At 35.1% G+C, this 23905-nt stretch overlaps 1 protein-coding gene and 1 pseudogene across 1 annotated transcript; one reads left to right on the forward strand and one right to left on the reverse strand.

The window, feature by feature from the left end:
- Positions 1-16247: 16247 nt before the first annotated feature.
- On the reverse strand, positions 16248-20801 carry LOC149189718 (uncharacterized; annotated as a pseudogene).
- An 880-nt stretch (positions 20802-21681) lies between these two features.
- LOC149189719 (ribosomal RNA small subunit methyltransferase, mitochondrial-like) lies at positions 21682-23395 on the forward strand. The gene is made up of 4 exons (XM_089410316.1): positions 21682-21846; positions 22021-22120; positions 22590-22732; positions 22919-23395. The coding sequence occupies exons 1-4, from the start codon at positions 21682-21684 to the stop codon at positions 23393-23395; spliced, it is 885 nt and encodes a 294-aa protein (XP_089266442.1).
- The last annotated feature ends 510 nt before the right edge of the window (positions 23396-23905 follow it).

Genomic DNA, 23905 nt, shown 5'->3' on the forward strand with positions numbered 1-23905 from the left:
ATTGTTGCAACTAAAATTAGACAAAAAAAAATTAGTTCTATGATATAAGTATTCACTAAAATAAGCGATCACTGACTATTGGCATTGATTTTGTGCTTAATTATTGCCTAACCCAAATCCTTTATAGCACCCTCTAGTGTAATATAATTCCTATATATATATATATATAACATAGTCCAATTATTCTCTGTTTTGTATTAATCTTTTTTTAATTTAATTAACATTAAATTTAAGATATATAATATATAAAAATATAGTGTTTTATAGATTTATTTTAAAAAATGTTTAAAACTATGAAAAAACACCATTTTTAAAAATAATATAAATTTAAAATCATTCTGAGTTTGGCTTGGGCGATGGGTGTATAGTAACAACAAAAATGGGTTTATATAAACATAAGGAAAAATGCCATATATATTTGACGATACAGGTGTTGGGTGTATACTAACAACAAAAATGGGTCTATATAGACGTAAGGAAAAATGCCATATTTGACAATACAGGTGTTGATGCAATGCGTTAGCCATCATCATTTTTTTCGCATTGAAATTGTCCTTCCTTCCTAATCCAAAGGGAGGGAGGGTGAGGCCGTGGAACTAGAGTTCGTCGTGGTAGTGAAAAGTGATTATAAATTTGTGGTGTGGGGATCAAGCATCCTCGGTTGGTTTGGGGGATTAATCTTCATTTTCACCTTGTCTTAGCTTTCCCTTTATGGGTTTGGGTGGGGATTTTACCGGACTTTCCCAACTTTTCACCTTGCTTTAGCCTTCTCCTTATGGGTTTGGGGATATTACCGGACTTTGCCAATATACCGGTAAGATGGGCATTTGAGTTATGTGGATTGGTAGTCAAATTAGGCTTTCCAGAGTGGAAACTAGGATGATGAGACAAGGGGGAGAAAAGAGAGACTGATAGAACCAAGACCTCCTAGGTCCATAAAGAACAGAGAGGAGAGAGGGGAGTTGAGTCTTACTCGGAGGTCCATAAAGAACCGAGAGGAGAGAGGAAAGTTGAGTCTTACTAAATCCATGTGAATAGCATAGAAAAACTCTGGCAAGAACAAGCCCAAAAAGTTCAAAGAACAGTGAAAAGAAGAGTATTTTGCAAGATCTCATGACTAAACTACAAATATATGAAATACAAACTCTATTCATATATTAAAATCACTTTTGATAAAGACTGTAAATATATTCATTGGAACCAAGAACCTACCTGTTCATCGCTAACTGATACCCTGCAGAAGATGCTAGTCTGCGAAATGAGTTTCGCCATCTGTCATTATTTTTTAAGTAATGACGTCTTCGTAGTATCCATGAACAGATTTGTCTTTGCAAGGGAGGCGCAGGATTTTGTAAAAAGAAAGTGAGCACCTGCCCCTGCCATCGATGTAATAATAGCGTTTCGATTCATTGAGGAAGAGGAAATCCTTGTCGTTGCTCCAATTGCGGGTTGCATTGTTAGTTGTGAAGTTATTGTAGTTGGGCTTATTTACTTGAACCACATTGTGTTGATCCTTCTGATACCTAAAAGCTGCAAAAAAGAAAAGCAGAAACAAAGGTTCAAAACTCAGGAAACTGAAAACATAAGAAAAGAGGTCCGAGTTCGAAACCCAGTAAAAGCAAAACAAAGCATAAGGTACTTACAGATCTAGTCAAGGAGAAGGAAGGTATGTTTGACATTTGCAATAGGCTCATTTCAAAATTTTCCGGAGAAACTCTATTTTTTGAAATCCTGGGCGCGGAACGAACATTTGAATTTTTGGGTACTAACAAGAATTGATTGCGTACCTCTGATTCCCGAAGAAATCTGGAGAGTTGTACATTGGACAGAAACCGACCTTATCAGTTAATGGAAGTCCATACATGGTCATATATGTATAACCATCCATACACATGGTCATGTTAATTCCTCAGGGCGAGGGTAGTGTGGACTCCGGAGTGCCATCACTGCAGTATGCGGTGTGTATATATATATATAAATTAAAACTTGTTAATTTTCAATATACCTGTCAATATGACTTTTTCAAATATTATTAGCTAGTCAGCGATGACGTGCAGATTTGGAAACCAATCGTATTTAACGTGTAAAAACTCAAAAAACAGGCATACGGGCGTCAAATTTAACCCCTGCTGGGTATCCTTCCAGATCCCTTTCCAATCCCCAACTCCCCTTAGATGAATTCAAATCATTTATTTTTGGGGGGTAGTTTTTCAATTCTTGCGGGTATCCTTCCTTCAAAGCTGAGGCCTGCAACTCTATGCAGCGATATGGAAGAAGCAATGATGAATAGATGGAGCTTTAAGAAACTGAGAGATGCTTGCAGCGAATTGGGCTTCTTCCATATTATCAATCGCGAGTCGGCACGCATCATCTTCCAAGTTTTGGCCAGAAATCTCCGTATGTTTATTTTTTTCCGTTATGAAAAATTAAAACCTGTACTTATGAAGTCAGCCATATCCAAAATAAGTGTTTGATAGTTTTTATCATGTCTTGCAGAGAGACGATCCAGAAATACATGTCCAAGATATAACAAGATGATGTGGGTGGCCTCCAGATCCAAACAAAGGAAGGAGAGTGAGTTGATACCGAGCCCATTCCTGGATCATTAGGTCACTCTTTACAGGTGAGAAACTAAACTATTTTTTTGTTTTCTAGGCTATTAGAATAGGGTTGTAGGGGTATTCAAACAAATATTGATTTAAATATTAATTAGAATTAGGTTGTAGAAGAATATTTAAACAATAGTTAATGTAAAATTGAATGGCACATTTGAAGTAAAGGCAAATATTGTGTAGGTTCATAGCGAATCCAAAAGGAACAGGTTGTCTATAGACTTCTTTTTGTTATTTTCAGAGGAAGCTGAAATTGTTACTCCCTGAGAACTGATCACCTAGAAGCATCACCAACTATACAAAGCAGTTATAACAAGTCGAGATCTCAAGCCGCATGCGATGCAAATATGGGATGAAGTATTGGCAAATCGCTCATTAACCATGGGTTATTGTGAATGGCTTAATCATTAGAGTTACTATGATGTTAGCACAAGAGTGTGCATTGGACTTCTATTTTAATAATTTAATAATAAACCAAAAGCTTTTGGTTTCCATTTTTTTTTACTTCTAGATTATAAATTAATTTATCAATGTTTATGGCTTAACTGTTAGAATTTCAATTGACCATGATGTAACACAAGAGTGTGCATTGGACTTCTTTTACTTCTAAATTATGCATTCATTTATCATTGTCTTATATCCGCTTGTCTTAACGGTGTCTTTATTGGCATGACACATTTCTTTTAATAAATTTCAAATTTTTTACTTTTATGTTATGCGTATTTTTTACTTTTATGTTATGCGTTAATGTTTAAAACTTGGTATTTAATTATTATTATTTTTTTGATAAAATATAAATTTAGATTATGTTTAAAAAAACTTAAGTTAAGTAAATAATATATATTTTAATAAAATATAAAATAATATTTGATATTTGGTTTATGTTTAAAAAAATGAAATTAAATAAATAATAAAATATTAAGATTAGAGATTATTAGATTAAAAGAAAATTCATTTATAAAATATAAAATAATATTTGATATTTGGTTTATGTTTAAAGAAATGAAATTAAATAAATAATAAAATATTAAGATTAGAGATTATTAGATTAAAAGAAAATTTATTTATAAAAGATAAATTAATAATTTTTATTTTTGAAAATTAGAATAAAAACTAAGTAACAATTTAATTATGTTGATAGACATGTTTATTTGAAATAAGACTTCTAAAATGTTTATTTAATTATTAATAACTATTAGGTGGATGATAGAGATTTAACCTCTACATAATATTTATAGTAATATACATAAATCGAAGGTTAATATTTATGGGTCTTGCACAGTGCGAATTAGTGCCTGAACTTGGAACGCTTCAAAATTTTGATTACTCTAGCAATAACCTCACACCATCGACTACAAACAAATTTTAACGCTTTCTTCCTCTAGAGAAATTATTGCGAACGCGTGGGCTCCAGATCTGCGGTTCCAGAAATTCTTCTAACGCGGGCACTAAGAACGCGTGGGCTCCAGATCTGCGGTTTCTTCCAAACCATGGCCAGCGATATATCTTCCAAACGCGTGGGCTATATATCTGCGGTGTGATATCTGTGGTTTCTTCCAAATGGTGGCCAGCGTCTTTTCAGCTTCATGTGTATCTTCTAATTCTGATGGGTCTTGCGCAGTGCGAATTAGTGCCTGAGCTTGGAACACTTCAAAATTTTGATTACTTTGGCAATAACCTCACACCATCGACTACAGACGGATTTTAACGCTTTCTTCCTCTGGAGAAATTCTTGCGAACACGTGGGCTCCAGATCTACGGTTTCTTCCATCTCTGCATGAGCAAATCTGCGGCTCCAGATCTGCGGTTCCAGATCTGTGGCGCTTGCTGTTGTGTACAATTTAGTTATTGGACATATCTTCATGTATATGTGAGATCACCATAGATTTGGTTACATATGCATGTGAAGAACCCAGATCTGTGAGCTATTAGCTATTGGAGGTGTTTTTTTACTGTTTCTTTCATCTTTGCATGAGCAGATATGCAGCTCTTGATCTACGGCTCCAGATCTGTGGCTCTTGCTGCTATGTACAATTTAGTTATTGGACATATCTGCATGTGTATGTCAGATCACTTTAGATTTGGTTAGCTCCTGTGGCCTTCTCTTCGGCAATCTTTTATGCTCAACAGGAGAGCATTCTCTAGATACCTCCCAGCTTTGCGAAAATAGTTGTTGGCTCAGTTCCGTCCGCCTCTGGGGGGTAAGCTCTAGCCCATATCATCAGTGAAGCCCCACCTCCAACTGTCCAGGTGGTCCAGGCCTCACTCGATGAGGCTTTGAAGTTCTCTGAAAGTGCTCTAATCTGTCGATTCAATGGTTTTTGGCGGCGGCTGACAGCTCTACACAGTTGGATCTCGGAGGTATGGAAGCCTGTAATTCCTGATGAAATTAATATCTACCTCTGTGCTAGGGGTTTCTTTACAGTAGATTTTGAAAACCTTGAAATCAGACAGTATATTCTAGATTCCGGCCCTTGGTTTCAGGAAAAATCAAGCCAATTCATGAGGCCATGGAACCCATCATTCGATCCCTCAACAACAGTCATAACCTCAGCACCAGCTTGGGTGAGATTGCTAGACCTACCCTTGCATCTCTGAAATTTCTCTTCGCTAAAAGCCATTGGAAATGCAATTGGAAAATTTTATTGCAGGTGCCCAAAAACAGAGGATAATGCCAGAATCACCTATGCACACATCTGTGTGGAAATGGACTTCAGTGTTGGATTCCCAGCTGAAATACACCTAACAAGTAAAGACTATGTGTGGAACCAGAAACTCGATTATGAAAGTGTCCTCTTCAGGTGTCGATCCTGCTTTGAGACAGGCCACCTAGCCAAAAATTTCCCAAAAGCATTCCAGAAAAATTCTACTAGAAAAAATCACCATAGATCTACATGGTGGGAAGGAGCACAAAAAGAACACTACACTGTCATCAAAGAGGAATACTCTTGAGAAAAATCTGAATCACAAGAAATCGGGCAAGAAAGAAACAACTCTCAAGACAAGCAGGGGGAAAGCCCTGCCCAACAACAAAAGAGTGAACTCGACAACCCCTCAAGCATCAACAGTTATGAGGACTCGAATACCGCACAAAATAAATCTTCATTTAACAACAAAGCAGATCTCCTAGACCAAACTTCTTCTCCGATTATCTTCAAAAGGATGAACACAGTAGATTGCGAAGCTAAGACACCAATGTCCCAAGAACTAGAAGAGATGCAGGAGATGCAAGATAAAGAAAGTTGGAAGACCGTGGAGAAAAAAAAGAAAGCTACAACACCAATCTTGCCAAGAAAGACGAGGAGCCAGACAATTAGAAACTAAGAAAATTATAGGTCTGATAGACCAATTTGGTCTCAGTGGACGTTAACCACCACCATCATCATCATCATCACTTTAAATTAAATTGATCAATTAAAAATAATGTCATATGAACTTAGTTAGTTCATATGAATAAATAATTTCAATTAGTTTTTTTAACCTTTTTTAATTTTAGTAATATTTATAGTAATATACATAAATCAAAGGTTGATATTTATTTTCAACATTGTATTTAAGCGTCTAGGTGACATTATCCACAACCACAAAAATGAAAATTCTGCACTTGAGGAGACCAACAAATTTCTAAATGACTTCCAAGAGGAAACCACCTTTTTTGACTACTTTCGAGCACGATGGTTGGATAGAATAGGTTTGATTTCTGTAGCTTTAATTTCATATTTTCATATTGACTATTGACATACTTTATTTTGTGTTAATCAGAAATGTGGGCAAAATATTGTCATCACTTAAAGCATGTTGGACAAGAAACAGATGGCGCTATTGAGTCCTACCATTCACATTTGAAACAAGTTCTTTTGAAGTCAATACGAGCAACTTTACATCGTCAAGTGGATTGGTTGGTGCATCAGTTGTGTTCAGTGGTCCATAGTTTTTATTGGTGGCGTCAATGTGCAAAGGAAAATGGTTTCCATAGAAACTATAAGGTGGAGAAAATAGAAGCTCATTCATGGCTAAGGGCACAATCTATTCTAGATTGTAATGTGAGTGGATTGGTTGGTGCATCAGTTGTGTTCAGTGGTCCACATTTTTTATTGGTGGCGTCAATGTGCAAAGGAAAATGGTTTCCATAGAAACTATAAGGTGGAGAAAATAGAAGCTCATTCATGGCTAAGGGCACAATCTATTCCAGATTGTAATGTGACACTGCACCACTCAGATTCTTCAGTAGCATGGGTGCAAAGCCAACATGATATAGATAAATCATATATGGTATGCCATTCAAGTTCAAGTTTTGCTATGTGTGATTATGATTGGGCGAAAAATGGATATCTTTGCAAACATGTCATCAAAGTTAGCATGACGAGGGAGAAAATAAGGTTGGAACAAGAAAATCTAGAAGCAAGAAATCAATCCAACAACCAAAAACTAGGTGATTTGAGTATTTCATTGAATATGTAGATCAATAACAATAAATAATAGTCATTGTGATCTAATACTTTACAATGTTTCGTTCACAGATATGTGAAAATGATGACTTTGAAAATGTGGATAACTTGGATGTTGATGTCATGGTAATAATTTAATAACTCTCTAAATTTTATATTTGTTATCACTATTTTCATATTGTTCTGACTAGTTGCTTTTTTTCTTTGTAGGTAAATGATAATGTTAATTATGTTTTTTTATCACTCTTTTATTGTTGTTATGATTGTTTGTTTTTTTTTCTTTGTAGGTAAATGATAATGTTAATTATTCCATGGATTCTTCCACTAATGTTGATCCAAGTCACAAACGAGAAAAGATCTCACAAAATATTAGGCATATTTTTGAGTCACTTATGCAGTTACCTAGTGATGAGTCACATCTGCACTTCTTAGAAAAACGCATGGAAGATGTTGCAAGTGAATTCAAAACAACATTGACATCAACCACGTTGGGGTTGGACCATCCAGCTGCTCCATCTTTCCAACAAGTGCAAGATGGATTTGGATATACACTTGGGCATGAAAGAGATTTCTTGGAGAGGATGGTCACTCGTAAGCGCTCATATACATCATCTAGCTCTGCACAATTTCCTCCTCCAACACAAGGTTCAAGAAGGAAGAAAACATTTTCTAATGAGCTTGATAGAGCTGCTACAAGATACAATAAAAGAAATACAAACAAATGAAGGTGAAAATTATATATCTCAAATGTGAATGTTAGTTTCAAATGTTTTAATTTAAAACATGTATAATCTAAACTTGCAAAGAAATGCCAAGGAAGTTATTTATTATATGGTTGGTAATGTAGGATCTAAAAAGTTTTTTAAAATAGTTTCAAATGGAATAACTAAACTAAGAAGTTTGACTTATGTACCAACATCTATCATGTTCATCCTTTTGGTAAACCAACATCTATCATGTTCATTTTTTTAGTAAACATGATGTTTTTCCTTGCATTTATATTTTCTTTCCTTGTTGAAACTCTTTGTTTTAAGTGTAGTATGTGCACAAAGATATCATTAATTAACTTAGTATTTTGATTTCATTAATTTTCTTAGTGTTTTTATCTCTTTGCAGTGCCAGCATGGGAGAGATTAAAGCTATGGAAGATTGAGTGTTTTAACACCCTACTTTGCAATTTTGTTGGTTAAGTAATTATTTTGCTTAGTGGTTAGATTTATTTAGAGGCCTGAGTTATATTCCACACAATCTGCATCCAGTGTAATCCAAAATTAAAAATAGACATGCTAGTTTGGAGATTCTCTTATAACTTTAAATCTGGCAAGAGAGAATTATCTTATCTCGAGATAGCTTGTGTGAATCTGGTGGGCCTTGAATCTAAATGCAAACTTCTAAAAATTCTATCATATTAAAGTTAATTTGATTTTTCTGTTATATGAATTAATTCGTTCAGATTTTTTTGTTGGGCATTCTTTTTTGATTTTCATTTCAATGAAAGTAAGGGAATATATGTTTAAATTTCATCATAGGTGTAATTTTTTATCATGATATTTGATAATATCAATTATTTTTATTTATTTATATTAAATTATAAGTATATCAGTATTATTTAAATTCCAAATTTAGCAATTTTATATGTCATCAAAGGATTTGTTAAAAGTAATGATATTTAAGGACATATTTTTATTTAAGTGTAACTTCAATTTAATTTAATTAACATTTCCTAGGATACTATAAAAGCTTGATTATCTTCGGCTGTGGAAATATCACAATAGTGACAAGGTTGGAATACCATAATATCATCTTTTGTAGTGGAAAAGGATAACTTATGGGTTTAATGTATTTTTTTTAAAGAAAATTGTGAACTAGCTAGTCCTTAAAGCGTCACAATTTTTTTTTTCTAACACGATTGTGGTTGCAACAACATTGAGTTATGTTTGTATAGAGTATACATTATAATTAATAATAAATTATTTATTATCAAACTCATATAATATATTATCATATTATAAGTTGAATGGGAAAATTATAATGGATGAGTTTATGTATACTAGCATTGTATTTTTATTCACTGTTAAATTAAGTTAGAATATTTTATCTAAAAAATATGTGAATAGTTTTTATTTGGCTAGAAACATTTTGATTAAAATGTTAACTTAGTTTGGTTTTATCCATTATAATAGTTTACAAAAATTAGTAAATGAAGTATTATAATGTTTAGAAGATATTTTATTTTAGATAAAAATTAGTACATCACCTTTCCAATCTTATGTTAAAATACCTAACTTTAATAATAAAGCTAATCATAATACCTAATTAATGAAATATACTATAAATTATAGATAATATTTATTAATAATTAAATTTTATGAAGTATTCACAAAAAAAACTGCACATATCTATATCATAAGTATACTCTACATAACATATGTAGGCCTTCTAGACTACTTAGTCATTACAAAAAATAAAAATCATTATGAGTTTTGATGTCATATTATAAATTAAACCTTAAATTGTTACATTCATAGATTCTTTCTCTTCCTAATGTTTTGGAGGTATATTTTCTCAATCATTTTAACATTTAATCTATAAAAACTCATATCATGAGTGGGATTTATCATATCATTGTGAAATGCCACACAAAATAATGTAGACAAAGCATCATTCTATACTTATTTATTTCAATGAGTTTCCTTTCATATTCCTAATAATTGTAGATAATTTACCAAATATTTATTCTCGAAATGTTTCTCCCCTAATTTTGTAATATCATTAAAAGTTGACATTTTTATTCCCGTCTTGTAAGCTAGTTTCCAACATTTATGTATTTCTTCTTGCATCGAGTATTATATTTATATAAGTATCTATTTTTATAGCCACCCTATATCCTAAAGACTCCGTGGTACATTTTTGTTTTCAACAATAGGCTTAGTGTTTGTTAAGTCGGGTTTTCAATATCTTGAAATACAAATCCAAAACCTAAGTGTTTTAGTTATAACCCATTTTCTCTTTAAAATATTATTGGCTAGAATACTCCATTATTATACTAACCCCTATTTAACTTTATTACAATTTTGTTAAATTTTGAAATAATCATGTCATTTGTTAGTTCACAATTGTACATAGAAAAAATATGAATTTTAACAAAAAATTCAAACTATAATAATTTTCTTTAAAGAAAAATATATCAAATAAAAATTACTGGAATAAATTTGAAATCCTATTTTTTTTAACACTATACAAGTAATTTTTCAACCAAAATTTCTTTGATGTTAAAAAATCCATATCTCATTCTCTATATGTAAAAATAAATGAGTCACCGAAATCTTACATCCATGGAAAATAAACTTTTATCCTTGGAAAATATACTTTTAGTGTAATTTACATTTTACAATGATCTAGAAAATCATAAATACATAATGTCATGATAATATTTCTTTAACATTAATATATTTTTTTCTTTTTACTTTAATCAAAATCACAATAATAATTCCACTGAGTGACACAAATTATTTCTCAAAACTATTGTTGCATTGTTTTTATTCAAAACAACATTGACATTAACAACTTTAAGGTTGGGCCATCCAATTGGCCCATCTTTCCAAAAAATCCAGTATGGATTTGGACATACATTGGGGTATGAAAGTGATTTCTTGGAGAGGATGGTCACTCATAAGCACTCATATATATCATCTAGCTCTGTACAATTTTCTCCCTAACACAAGGTTCTAGAAGGAAAAAAACATTCGCTGATGAGATTGATAGAGCTATTACTTGAGACAATGAAAGAAATACAAACATGTGAAGGTGATAAATATATACCCCAAACATGTAGGTTAAAATCAAATGATTTATTTAAAACATGTTTCATATAAACTTACAAAGCAATGCTAGAGAATTTGATAATTCTATGGTTGGTAATGGAGGATATAAAAAGCTTGTTAAAGATTACTTCAAGTGAAACAACTAAACTAAGAAGTTTGAATTATGTACCAAAATCTATTATGTTCATTTTTTTTTATAAACTCTCCCATCGAAGAGAAATTAAAAAGGAACATGAAAGTTCACCTCCACAGGGTGTATGACTGTGTGGATAGGGAATTTCTCTCAATGATCCTGTATAAAAATGGTTTTTTGCACAAGCATGTGAAGTGGATAATATCTTCCATAACATCAACGTCTATGGTTTTTCTCATCAACGGGGTGCCAACTCATTTCTTCAAAATTTATAGGGGGCTTCGCCAATGATGTGCACTATCTCTGCTTCTTTTCATTCTGATCATGGATGCCTTCAACAGGGGAGTTAAGGCAAGGTTTGAGGAAACATTGATATATGGATGCAAAATCTCCAAAGGATGAAAAATTTCTCAGCTAATGCTTGTTTATGACGCACTGTGTGCTCGTGAAACAATACTCTCTAAGTGGGTCACTTTTCATAGGATCTTCATGGATTTCAGTAAATCTTTTGGGCTCTACATAAAAAAAGACAAAAATTGAACTGATAGATGTGGTGGTGGATGACCTAGAAGTACTTGAAATAGATTCCCTGTTTGGAATAAAAATACTCTCTGTGATAGATGGTTTTAAATACGTGGGATGTTTTCTAAAGTTCAGTAAATACTTATTGAATGATTGAGAATGTCTTCTTTCTTAAAAAAAATAAAAATAAAAATAAAAAAAAATAAATAAAAAATTGTTGGGACCAAAGATGGTTGACATTGGGTGGAAGAGTCATTATGACAAAGGTTGTCTTGACTGGCTTCTCGATCTACTAGATGCATCTCTTTCATCTTCCCCAATATTCATTAACAAGATAGACTCAATGGTGGCTAAGTTTGTTTGGTTTGGTTTTTGGTGTAGTAACGAGGATCCATCTAATTTAGTTAACGTCCATTGCCAAGTCGATTATATGTGGAGGTTGGGGCATTATTGACACATGATCCTTTAACCTAGCCCTTTTCGCAACAAATTTGTGGAGGTTATTTTGTGAGAAAGGGCTTTCATAGAGCATATGAATACAAATACTATCTTCAATGCATAATTGAGGAATGGATTATTGAGGGGGCACCTTCAGCTGGCTGACGTTCCAAGATTTGGAGCAGTATTGGAGTTGTCCTACCGTGGCTAAGCAGTAACATTTGATGGGTGATTGGAAATGGATAAAGGATCCACATTGGTTTGGATTCCATCAAGGGTTTCAGTGGATGCCACTCTCTTCCAATACAAATAATCAAATCTCTCTCCTATATGGCGATGAACACCCTTGCTGGCCTGTGGGAGAGATATAGACTTGTCTGTGTTGCTCAGGATTGGTCACATGCATGGAAGATTGGTTTATAGGAGACATGACAACTGAGTGGGAATATTATCGCAGTAGTCTATGCATGGTCGATGTCCACTTATCACTGAGTCCAGATAAGCTAGTGTGGGGGGGTGGGGAGGGGGGTAAATGGTCAATGACAGAATCCCTCTTAAGGAGGCCTACAATCACATCACTTCGACCTCTCTTCCCCTACCATCCACAGAATTCACCTTGCTCATTTGGAAATGGGATGCTCCCTTGAAGCTAAAATGCTTCTCTTGGCTCGCCATCCATAATAGAGTATTGACCTAGGACAATCTTCTCAAGAGAGTCTTTTTTGACCCTCGATGGTGCCTGCTTTGCAGGTTGGATTCGGAGAATGGCCCACACCTATTCCTGCGCTATCATTTTGCCTCTAAAATGTGGGTAGAGGTATCAATTCGTTTTGGAATCCCTACTATTAGTAATGTACCTTCCATCCATGATTGCGTACTCCTTTGGAACTACAGAATGAAGGCCTACAAGATTGTCCCTCTCGATGTTCTATGGGGCATTTGGAGGGCTTGTAATGCCCTTATTTTTTAAGGAAAATCTTTGGACATCAAACGAGGTACTATAGGTATAGTGGAATTATTCCAAGAGATTGTCTCTTGGCAACCAAAAATCCCTCATCGATCTATCTCTTATTCTAATGTGGAGAGAATTTATCCAATATGTTTATTTGATGGGGCTTCCTTCGGTGGTGACTATGAATGTGCGGTTGTTCTTCAATTTGAGCTAGATGTTCACTTCCATTTCTCCTGGTATGGTGGTAGAGCACACAACGGTAGGGCTGAGTTATTAGCTCTTTGGGGCGCCCTGCAATGTGCTTCCTCGCTTGGCATTGAAAAAATCTTAATCATTGGAAACTCCTTATTTATGATTAACTGGGTGAAAGGAATCTCATCTCTTGATGTCCCCGATCTCTACAACTGGTTACTACAGATTAGGAATTTCCTACCTCTCATCCCGGAAATCAACTCCAGGCATGTCTACCGAGAACAAAATTTGGAGGTAGATTCTCTTTCCACTCTCGGCCTCTCCATCTACCTTGGGTTCATGTTCTTTGAACTCTTTTATGGTGGTCAGAGCAATGGCATGGTTTTTTTTTAGATCTAGTTCCCTCCCCTATCTTTGTGTTTTTTTTTTTTTGTTTCCATTTTTGCATTGAACTAAATGGCTTTTTGTTGGTTTCGCCTGTTTATTATTTCCTTTTTTGTTGTGATCAGTGATGCATCTCTACTCTCTTTCGATTGATGATTTGACACTACAATAGATTATGTCATGAGACAGATGTTGGTGGAACATACCTACTCTTGTATGCAATCTATCTTGTAAAGAATCATGAATATGTAACACTTTTTCTTTATTGAATGGAAGTTATGTTTTTTCATCTAAAAAAAGAGATCCTTTGCTACAAATTATTTATTCTTGTAAAAAAAAATTATTTCTGATGATTACCATAAAATATTTGAGGATTGTATTCAAAATGGTAGATTGATTCAAAATCTCTAATACAACTCTTTCTTTTGACTCCCTCAATGTTTAATGACATTAGAAACACTTTGGCGAACTTTTTAAAGTATGATGTAAATGCTTCATTATGAATTGTTCATGTATGCAAACAATTGTATCATTATTGACTTCTGTAAAAGTCTTCCTAACTAAATGAAGATGAAACATGAAAATTTTAAATAAATTTAATACTTGGATCAGAAAACTATTTTTAATAATTAACACAATCATTATCATTAAATAAGTTAGCACTTATAGAAATATATCTTAATGTTATAAATATTCTAGAGAAAAAGAAAATGAATAGTCTTTTAAACATAAAAATTGACAACCATAAGATTTTTATTTTTGGAATGTTGAAAAAGAAAATATTGGGTTTTCCCCTTTTAAAATTGAAAAAGACAATAAAGAAATAATGATGACATGACATAAACAATATGCGTAGTCTAATGAGGCGGAGGAGTTGCGTAGTCTAACGACTCCCAATACACATTTGTAAAAATATAAATATGGAAATATCCTCTTTATAAAATTTAGTCCTCAATAATGTTCCCACATAAAAATAAAAATAAAAATTCTTATAATTGAAATGTATAATTTTAATAAGTTTTTTTAAGTATATAATAAACTATATTTTATATATCTATATTTATGGTAATAAAAAAACTTAAAATAAGAATTAATAGAATAAACATGGTTTTATATTTTTTTTAATATTTAGATATTTATAAATTATTTAATAATATTTTATATATATTTATAAAAATATATTATTAATATATTTTCTAATATTATTATTAATTTTTTAAATAAAAATAAATGATATGTATAAACCAAACAAAAAAATATTTTTTTAAATACTATTATATTAATATATTTTTTTAAATAAAAATTAAATGAATTCTAAACCAAGAAAATAAAACAGTTAAAAAAAAAAAATCTAATTCCGATTATGCCGCGAAGGGGAGTGACCAGTGATCAAATTTGAAGGGCAGGTCTTAATTTCATTTAGAAGGGCACATATTCAGGTCGCACTTCTATAATGAAAAGCATAAAAAAAAAGAGCAATTCAATTGACAACAGTAAATTATTTTCAAATTTCTTTTTATTTTTTCACAGGAAAATGGTGGAACAACAACCCCATGGATGTTGTATATAAGGCAGGTCTGATATGAGCCACAGGAAAATGGTGGAACAACAACCCCATGGATGTTGTATATAAGGCAGGTCTGATATGAACCACAACTAATATATCGAATGCATTTACCATTAATGGATAAAAAGGAGACCTATATTCCTGCTCCAGTTTAGATAAGGATTAATTTTGTAGGAAATTTTTGTGACCAAAACGTTCAAGCCAATATACAAGTAGCTCAATCAAATTTAAGTTTATTGCATGAACGAAATTTTTTTTTAAAATTCTAAACAGGTTTAGGATTCAACAAACGAATGTACAAATGTGTATATGTTTTTGGTATCTCCTTTTTTAATATGAAAACATACCAGGAATTGGGAATCCGCAAACAAATCAAATCCAGTATGTTAGGAAGCTTGTTGAATGCGCTCCTCTCCAAGCATAAATCGTGCTTAAACCTTGCTTGAAAGTCGTTTGCTGAATGATGAATCTATGCTCCTATCCAACTTAAATCGTCATCAAACCTTGCTTTAGGCAACCTTCAAGCACAACCCAATGAAATTACAGACCTAATACATGGCCCATATTGACATCTAGTCGCTCTCAATTGAGACTACCAAATGTAATGGTATCAAGGGGTAGTTGTGACATAATAATTAATAAGAACTTCTATCATATGCACAATTAAAAAAAACAACTCGAAAAGAAACTGTTGTTTTTGAAATGGGAACAACTGCCAAATGTAATGGTATCAAAAGGTAATTGTGACATAATAATTAACTAGCATTTGCATCAGATGTTGCAAAGGAAATGCCGTAAGGCATAAATTGAAGAACACAAATACAACACAAGATTACTTTGATAAATAATAAAAATATATTGACCACTCAAATCAATGCCCCATTAACTGGAACCACTTAGTAGACATATCTATCAACATTAGGATTATACACAATGATCAAGAAATTTCCCATATACAAACAACACCTTCCACAACAACCTTTTGTCACGTCCACATTTTAAAAAATGCCTTGGAACATGATTGGAATCTCCCATATTGTCTTTTTCATTATGCAGATAAATCTTCCCTATTGCTATTTTCATCATGAATATTGTTAGTTCATTGTTGTAAAGTGTTAGTGTGTTAAAATATACAAATAGCACGTTCCACAACAACCTTTTGTCACATCCACATTTTAAAAAATGCCTTGGAACGTGATTGAAATCTCCCATATTGCCTTTTTCATTACGCAGAAAATTCTTCGATCAAGTCTTGTGTAATGTACAAGACTAATCTTTATGGGGAAGTCACCGTTGTACACTATGATCCTTTAGAGCCTTTCAGGATTTTAGACTCTCTTTCAAAATGTTGGTATTTATATCGAGGCCTACCTTCTAAAGAGTGGTTGTTACCGACGGAGTCACAGATGAGGCTTTATTTAATGAGCAAGGAATATTTTCCCTCGTACTCCAACTTTAGAGTACAAGACACTAAAAACATTATGCAGCTGAAAGTGATCCATCTTCAAGATATTTTTCCTGTCAGTTACGAACAAAATGTTTAAAACCTCAGTTCTGCGAAGAACTCTGTTAAGCTGGAATGTAAGAGTTTGCCTTGTATTTGACAAGAGCTTGAGAAAAACTTCGCAGAGGAAATCGTTCAATAGGAGGGTTTCCTTTTCCCTTTTTCAGTTATATCTGTGATCATGAGTTTCCATTAACCCACAAGTTTCTTCGGATCAAGGTCTGATCCGTGAGTATTGAAAACTGTTTTCAGCACAAATTCACCTTAACATAAGCAGGTTTCAGTCTTTTAACATACATCTCATAAGTCCTGACTAATGAGACAACTGACTAGGCTAAACTGCTGAAACCTATGTGATTCCATTCTAACTAACTTGAATGCATGCTGAGACGAATTGATTCAAGGTAAAATATTTGCAAAAACAATAGTTCCCAGAAGAAAAGGTTTCAAACATGTTGAAGAAAATAAATATGAAGAGATCGAAAAAACATAACTAATTCATATTGAAACGCCTGTCTGCTTAAAGTATTGCTTGCAAAGAAAAACCGAAGATGATTCGTCCTTTTAACTAAAAAGGAAAAATTCCTCCATTTGCTCATACAATGCAAATGTACCTATACTGTTTGTTGAGAAATTGCTGCCATCCATGCTCTAAATGCCTTTAAAGAAGATAATCTTGGGGAGCAAATAAACAATAGCAGGGATATATGCCTTCAAGATTAAAATTGATGAACAGGAAGATTGCACCGAGAGTCTTATTCTTTCTGGTGAAACACATCAAAGTGAATCTATTCCATTCACTCAAGTCGACTGGAGGAGGCCATGCCCTTGGTTCGATTCTCACAACAGAGGAATCCACTTTAGGGCATGGCGTAAAATGCCTCTTGCTCACATCCATAAGGAGCGTGGTACTGGCCAGAAGATCCACATTAACAGCCAGGCGATTGAAAAGGGAATCACCAGGCTTTGCCACGAGGCGGTGGCCAAATTCCTTCTGAAGCATGAGGGTGGCACTTCGAAACTTGGGCATGGTGGACAAAAGCTTGAAGATGAGCGGAGATGATATCTGGTAAGGTATATTGGCTACACATATGTCAAAAGTTGGCAAGTCTGTTCGTAGTATGTCCCCTCACACCAACTGTCCATAACAGAAAAGAAAAAGGAGATAGTCATATTAGAGAAGAGCAACTTTGATTTATCGTAATCCCAAAAATTAATAAGGTATCACCAAAGACAGCAATCACAAGGAACAAAAAAGGAATTGCAAGAGACAATTACGAAGACATCACAAGGGAACCTACAAAGCACATAGCTTAGGCTAACCTTGCAGTAAACAGAATCTCTTTCCAGTGCATTTTCCTTGTAAATCTGGCAAAAATTTTGCCAGAATCTTGGAATTACAGGTTTGAATTGCATAAATTTAATACTGAGGTGCCCAATTGGACATAAGGGGGTAGGGAATCCATCTGCAACATCAAATTTGCAAAAAGAAGAAGTGTTTTATTGCCAAAATTGGCATTTTTCATTGCCAGACAGAAAGTGCAGTACGTTACAAGATTATGGCTTCCCAAAGCACACAGGTACTTCTAAGCATCATTAGATTGGAGAAAGGTAGTAACTGAAGAAAAGAAGGTTGCTATCACATAAGCATGAGGACTTCACCCCATAGCCAGTTTTCATTGCATAGGCATGAGAAATTCACCCTAAACCCAGTTTTCAGATTGGCAAAGATTTGAAAAAGTTTTAATGTATGTGGTATTTCACAAATAAACCTTCTTCAGTATTGTTGTCAATGTAGGATTTTTTTTTGGTTGATGTTTCCAGTTTATAAATGCAGCAAGTGCACCCTTCTCCATTATGGGATTATCACGATGAACTGAAGTCAGGTCATGCAGAAAGCATGCCCATTTCCATTATGTGAATATCACAACGAACTATAGCAGGTTGACAACAGATATTCGAAAACATATGTCTCAGTGATTGTGGCAGAAGACCTACACCTTGCCCCATCCACATGGAGCCGGAGCCTGAGCCGCTGCTTACACAGGTGCATAGAAGCAACAACTCATGAAGGGAAAACATGTCTCTGAGGATTTAAAACTTGGGGTGGCCATGAAGAGTCACAATCCATGTGGAATTGACATATTGTTAATGAGGTAAATAAGGTGAATGAATGTAAAAACAAGATGCAAAGGAAATTGGAACTCACCTCCAATCTCTGAGCCATTTCGGTCCCCTTTATGCGTTTGTGAACTACTTCGATCATCCGGGGATCGATCTCGACTGCGATGACTCTGTGGGCGGCCTGCAGCAACTCTAGGGTTAGATTTCCAGTACCCGAGCCGATTTCCAGGACGGTATCGCTTTCTCTCATGTCCGCTTTCTCAACGATGGATTTGAGAACACCGGGATTTGTGAGAATGTGGGATTTGTGAGAATGTGCTGCCTGCTCAGTACAGCCTTGGGATCAATCAACTCCACCCACAGACAGTACAAGAAAAGCCCGCCAACAGGGTTAGTGGGACGCATGTAGCACTAGAGAGCCTGGTTCAGCTGCCCTAATGAAACTATTCGATCTGCCAAATGAAACGCCCAAACCGTTTGGGCAACCCTTTTGAATCAACGATCAACGGCTGAAATTGTTGCAATCGTCTAACATATAATCGTGTGGCTTACACGATGACAAGTAAGCAGAGAGGGGAGTTGATTTCAGAGGGAAACGCCTTACGGCGTAATAAGAACTTGCATCATATGCACAATTAGAAAAAACAACTCAAAAGGAAACTGTTGTTTTTCAAATGGGAGTTTCTAAAATGGGACTTAAGTTTTAACATGAAAAGAAATTTACAAATTCAACATTCCTAAAATTTTAATTTTTTCATTCCTAAAATTCTAATTTCAGGAAAAATGAAATTTAAAAAAAAATTGACAATTTGACAGCACTTCTTAAAAAATTTTAAGATATTATTCCAATTTTTTTTTTAAATGACAAAAATCAATTTTTAAATATTTTTTTACTGGTAAAATTTTCTTCTTACTTCTCTGACTTGCCAGAGACCCTTTGAAGGGCTCTAACGTGTTCAATTTTGATCCCTGGGAGTGACTTTCATTAAATTATAAAGTGAAGACCGGAAGAGCCTCAATCTCCCTGCACGTGAAGGCACGTGGATATCTTATCTCTCGAGCTCCGCGATTAAAGCTGAAGGCACTTGCATATCTTATCTCTCGAGCTCCGCGATTAAAGCTGAAGGACAATACAGTTGTAATACACTTTAAGCGAAAGAGGCGGCGTTGAGAAAGTTTCCGGCAGCACCATTCTCCAGTGAAAATAATTTCGTAATCAATATTAACGTCCGTCAGTATAAACAGAGATAAAAGGATGGGTCCACATTTCCATGTCAGCGGGTTTATCGAACCTGCAATCGGGATAAGGGTGGCCGTCATGGACGGGCGGTCTGTGAGATGAAGTCGGGAGGCAATCATAGCTCGGTGAACGGTCAAGTTGTAGATTCAATTTTCCCTTGCTTCGAGTTCTCTAGTGATTCTTGATTTCAGTCCTGGTAATCTCCATGCAATGTGAGACCACCTAACCATTTGAAATTACTTATAGTTCGAAAGCCGCATCTACTAAATATACCTGTTACCCCAAGTAACGCCACTATATATTGTATTTTATGCGGAGTATATATTATATACCTGTTACCCCAAGGACGATGAAGTTCAATAATCAAACGTTCTTCCTCGGGAGTGATCTTGCCGTGCTTGAGACCAGGCCGAAGGGAGTTAAACGACCTTAACCTGCAGCTTCTTCCAGTTCTCTTCAGTCCCGAGCAATACAACTATTTTATATTTTTACTTACACAAAAAGGCAAATTAATTTCTGTGCTTCCTCCGTCCATGACAAGTAAGATATTTGATCTAAACTTTGTAAATAAATTGTGATTCCAATGAGTTATAACCACCCACGAGATGGAAAAGCTCAAAATTTTCCCATCCACAGGGCAATGTTAATATTGGGATTGAACTGTCAAAGATTCACTTTCTAGGATAAATTTGTTCATCACATACCTGCTGCTTTGGCGAGAAAGCTCCAGCGCCCTTGCCCATGTAAGCGTATATACCCAGTAAGTTGCAAGTCCTCTTCGACAGTCCATGGACCCTTCCGCATCTCGGCTTCATCCTCATCTTGAAAGCCAGAAACTACCAACCAGGTTGTGTTTGCCATTCAATCAGGCTACTAGAGTTCACAGCTCCTTCACTACTAAATGCTCCGTATCAGCTATCATCCTTATATATGACGAGTATACTGAACATTCGAAGTCTGAATACACTGAAGAAATGTCTTTACTGTCAACTAAATGATTATATTTTATTCTGCACACTCGGAGTCAGGGATCAAAATTGAACACGTCAGAGCCCTTCAAAGGGTCTCTGGCAAGTCAGAGAAGTAAGAAGAAAATTTTACCAGTAAAAAAAAATTTAAAAATTGATTTTTGTCATTTAAAAAAAAAATTGGAATAATATCTTAAAATTTTTTAAGAAGTGCTGTCAAATTGTCAATTTTTTTTTAAATTTCATTTTTCCTAAAATTAGAATTTTAGGAATGAAAAAATTAGAATCTTAGGAATGTTGAATTTGTAAATTTCTTTTCATGTTAAAACTTAAGTCCCATTTTAGAAACTCCCATTTGAAAAACAACAGTTTCCTTTTGAGTTGTTTTTTCTAATTGTGCATATGATGCAAGTTCTTATTACGCCGTATTCCCTCTGAAATCAACTCCCCTCTCTGCTTACCTGTCATCGTGTAAGCCACACGATTATATGTTAGACGATTGCAACAATTTCAGCCGTTGATCGTTGATTCAAAAGGGTTGCCCAAACGGTTTGGGCGTTTCATTTGGCAGATCGAATAGTTTCATCAGGGCAGCTGAACCAGGCTCTCTAGTGCTACATGCGTCCCACTAACCCTGTTGGCGGGCTTTTCTTGTACTGTCTGTGGGTGGAGTTGATTGATCCCAAGGCTGTACTGAGCAGGCAGCACATTCTCACAAATCCCACATTCTCACAAATCCCGGTGTTCTCAAATCCATCGTTGAGAAAGCGGACATGAGAGAAAGCGATACCGTCCTGGAAATCGGCCCGGGTACTGGAAATCTAACCCTAGAGTTGCTGCAGGCCGCCCACAGAGTCATCGCAGTCGAGATCGATCCCCGAATGATCGAAGTAGTTCACAAACGCATAAAGGGGACCGAAATGGCTCAGAGATTGGAGGTGAGTTCCAATTTCCTTTGCATCTTGTTTTTACATTCATTCACCTTATTTACCTCATTAACAATATGTCAATTCCACATGGATTGTGACTCTTCATGCCCACCCCAAGTTTCAAATCCTCAGAGACATGTTTTCCCTTCATGAGCTGTTGCTTCTATGCACCTGTGTAAGCAGCGGCTCAGGCTCCGACTCCATGTGGATGGGGCAAGGTGTAGGTCTTCTGCCACAATCACAGAGACATATGTTTTCGAATATCTGTTGTCAGCCTGCTATAGTTCGTTGTGATATTCACATAATGGAAATGGGCATGCTTTTTGCATGACCTGACTTCAGTTCATCGTGATAATCCCATAATGGAGAAGGGTGCGCTTGCTGCATTTGTAAACTGGAAACATCAACCAAAAAAAAATCCTACATTGACAACAATACTGAAGAAGGTTTATTTGTGAAATACCACATACATTAAAACTTTTTCAAATCTTTGCCAATCTGAAAACTGGGTTTAATGTGAATTTCTCATGCCTATGCGATGAAAACTGGCTATGGGGTGAAGTCCTCATGCTTATGTGATAGCAGCCTTCTTTTCTTCAGTTACTACCTTTCTCCGATCTAATGATGCTTAGAAGTACCTGTGTGCTTTGGGAAGCCATAATCTTGTAACGTACTGCACTTTCTGTCTGGCAATGAAAAATGCCAATTTTGGCAATAAAACACTTCTTCTTTTTGCAAATTTGATGTTGCAGATGGATTCCCTACCCCCTTATGTCCAATTGGGCACCTCAGTATTAAATTTATGCAATTCAAACCTGTAATTCCAAGATTCTGGCAAAATTTCTGCCAGATTTACAAGGAAAATGCACTGGAAAGAGATTCTGTTTACAGCAAGGTTAGCCTAAGCTATGTGCTTTGCAGGTTCCCTTGTGATGTCTTCGTAATTGTCTCTTGCAATTCCTTTTTTGTTCCTTGTGATTACTGTCTTTGGTGATACCAGTATTAATTTTTGGGATTACGATAAATCAAAGTTGCTCTTCTCTAATACGACTATCTCCTTTTTCTTTTCTGTTATGGACAGTTGGTGCGAGGGGACATACTACGAACAGACTTGCCAACTTTTGACATATGTGTAGCCAATATACCTTACCAGATATCATCTCCGCTCATCTTCAAGCTTTTGTCCACCATGCCCAAGTTTCGAAGTGCCACCCTCATGCTTCAGAAGGAATTTGGCCACCGCCTCGTGGCAAAGGCTGGTGATTCCCTTTTCAATCGCCTGGCTGTCAATGTGGATCTTCTAGCCAGTACCAAGCTCCTTATGGATGTGAGCAAGAGGCATTTTACGCCATGCCCTAAAGTGGATTCCTCTGTTGTGAGAATCGAACCAAGGGCATGGCCTCCTCCAGTCGACTTGAGTGAATGGAATAGATTCACTCTGATGTGTTTCACCAGAAAGAATAAGACTCTCGGTGCAATCTTCCTGTTCATCAATTTTAATCTTGAAGGCATATATCCCTGCTATTGTTTATTTGCTCCCCAAGATTATCTTCTTTAAAGGCATTTAGAGCATGGATGGCAGCAATTTCTCAACAAACAGTATAGGTACATTTGCATTGTATGAGCAAATGGAGGAATTTTTCCTTTTTAGTTAAAAGGACGAATCATCTTCGGTTTTTCTTTGCAAGCAATACTTTAAGAAGACAGGCGTTTCAATATGAATTAGTTATGTTTTTTCGATCTCTTCATATTTATTTTCTTCAACATGTTTGAAACCTTTTCTTCTGGGAACTATTGTTTTTGCAAATATTTTACCTTGAATCAATTCGTCTCAGCATGCATTCAAGTTAGTTAGAATGGAATCACATAGGTTTTAGCAGTTTAGCCTAGTCGGTTGTCTCATTAGTCAGGACTTATGAGATGTATGTTAAAAGACTGAAACCTGCTTATGTTAAGGTGAATTTGTGCTGAAAACAGTTTTCAATACTCACGGATCAGACCTTGATCCGAAGAAACTTGTGGGTTAATGGAAACTCATGATCACAGATATAACTGAAAAAGGGAAAAG

The sequence above is a fragment of the Pinus tabuliformis genome, chromosome 3_1 (genome assembly GCF_031772625.1).
Source record: "Pinus tabuliformis cultivar Carrire ecotype Pingquan chromosome 3_1, CPIR1, whole genome shotgun sequence".
NCBI lineage: Eukaryota > Viridiplantae > Streptophyta > Pinopsida > Pinales > Pinaceae > Pinus > Pinus tabuliformis.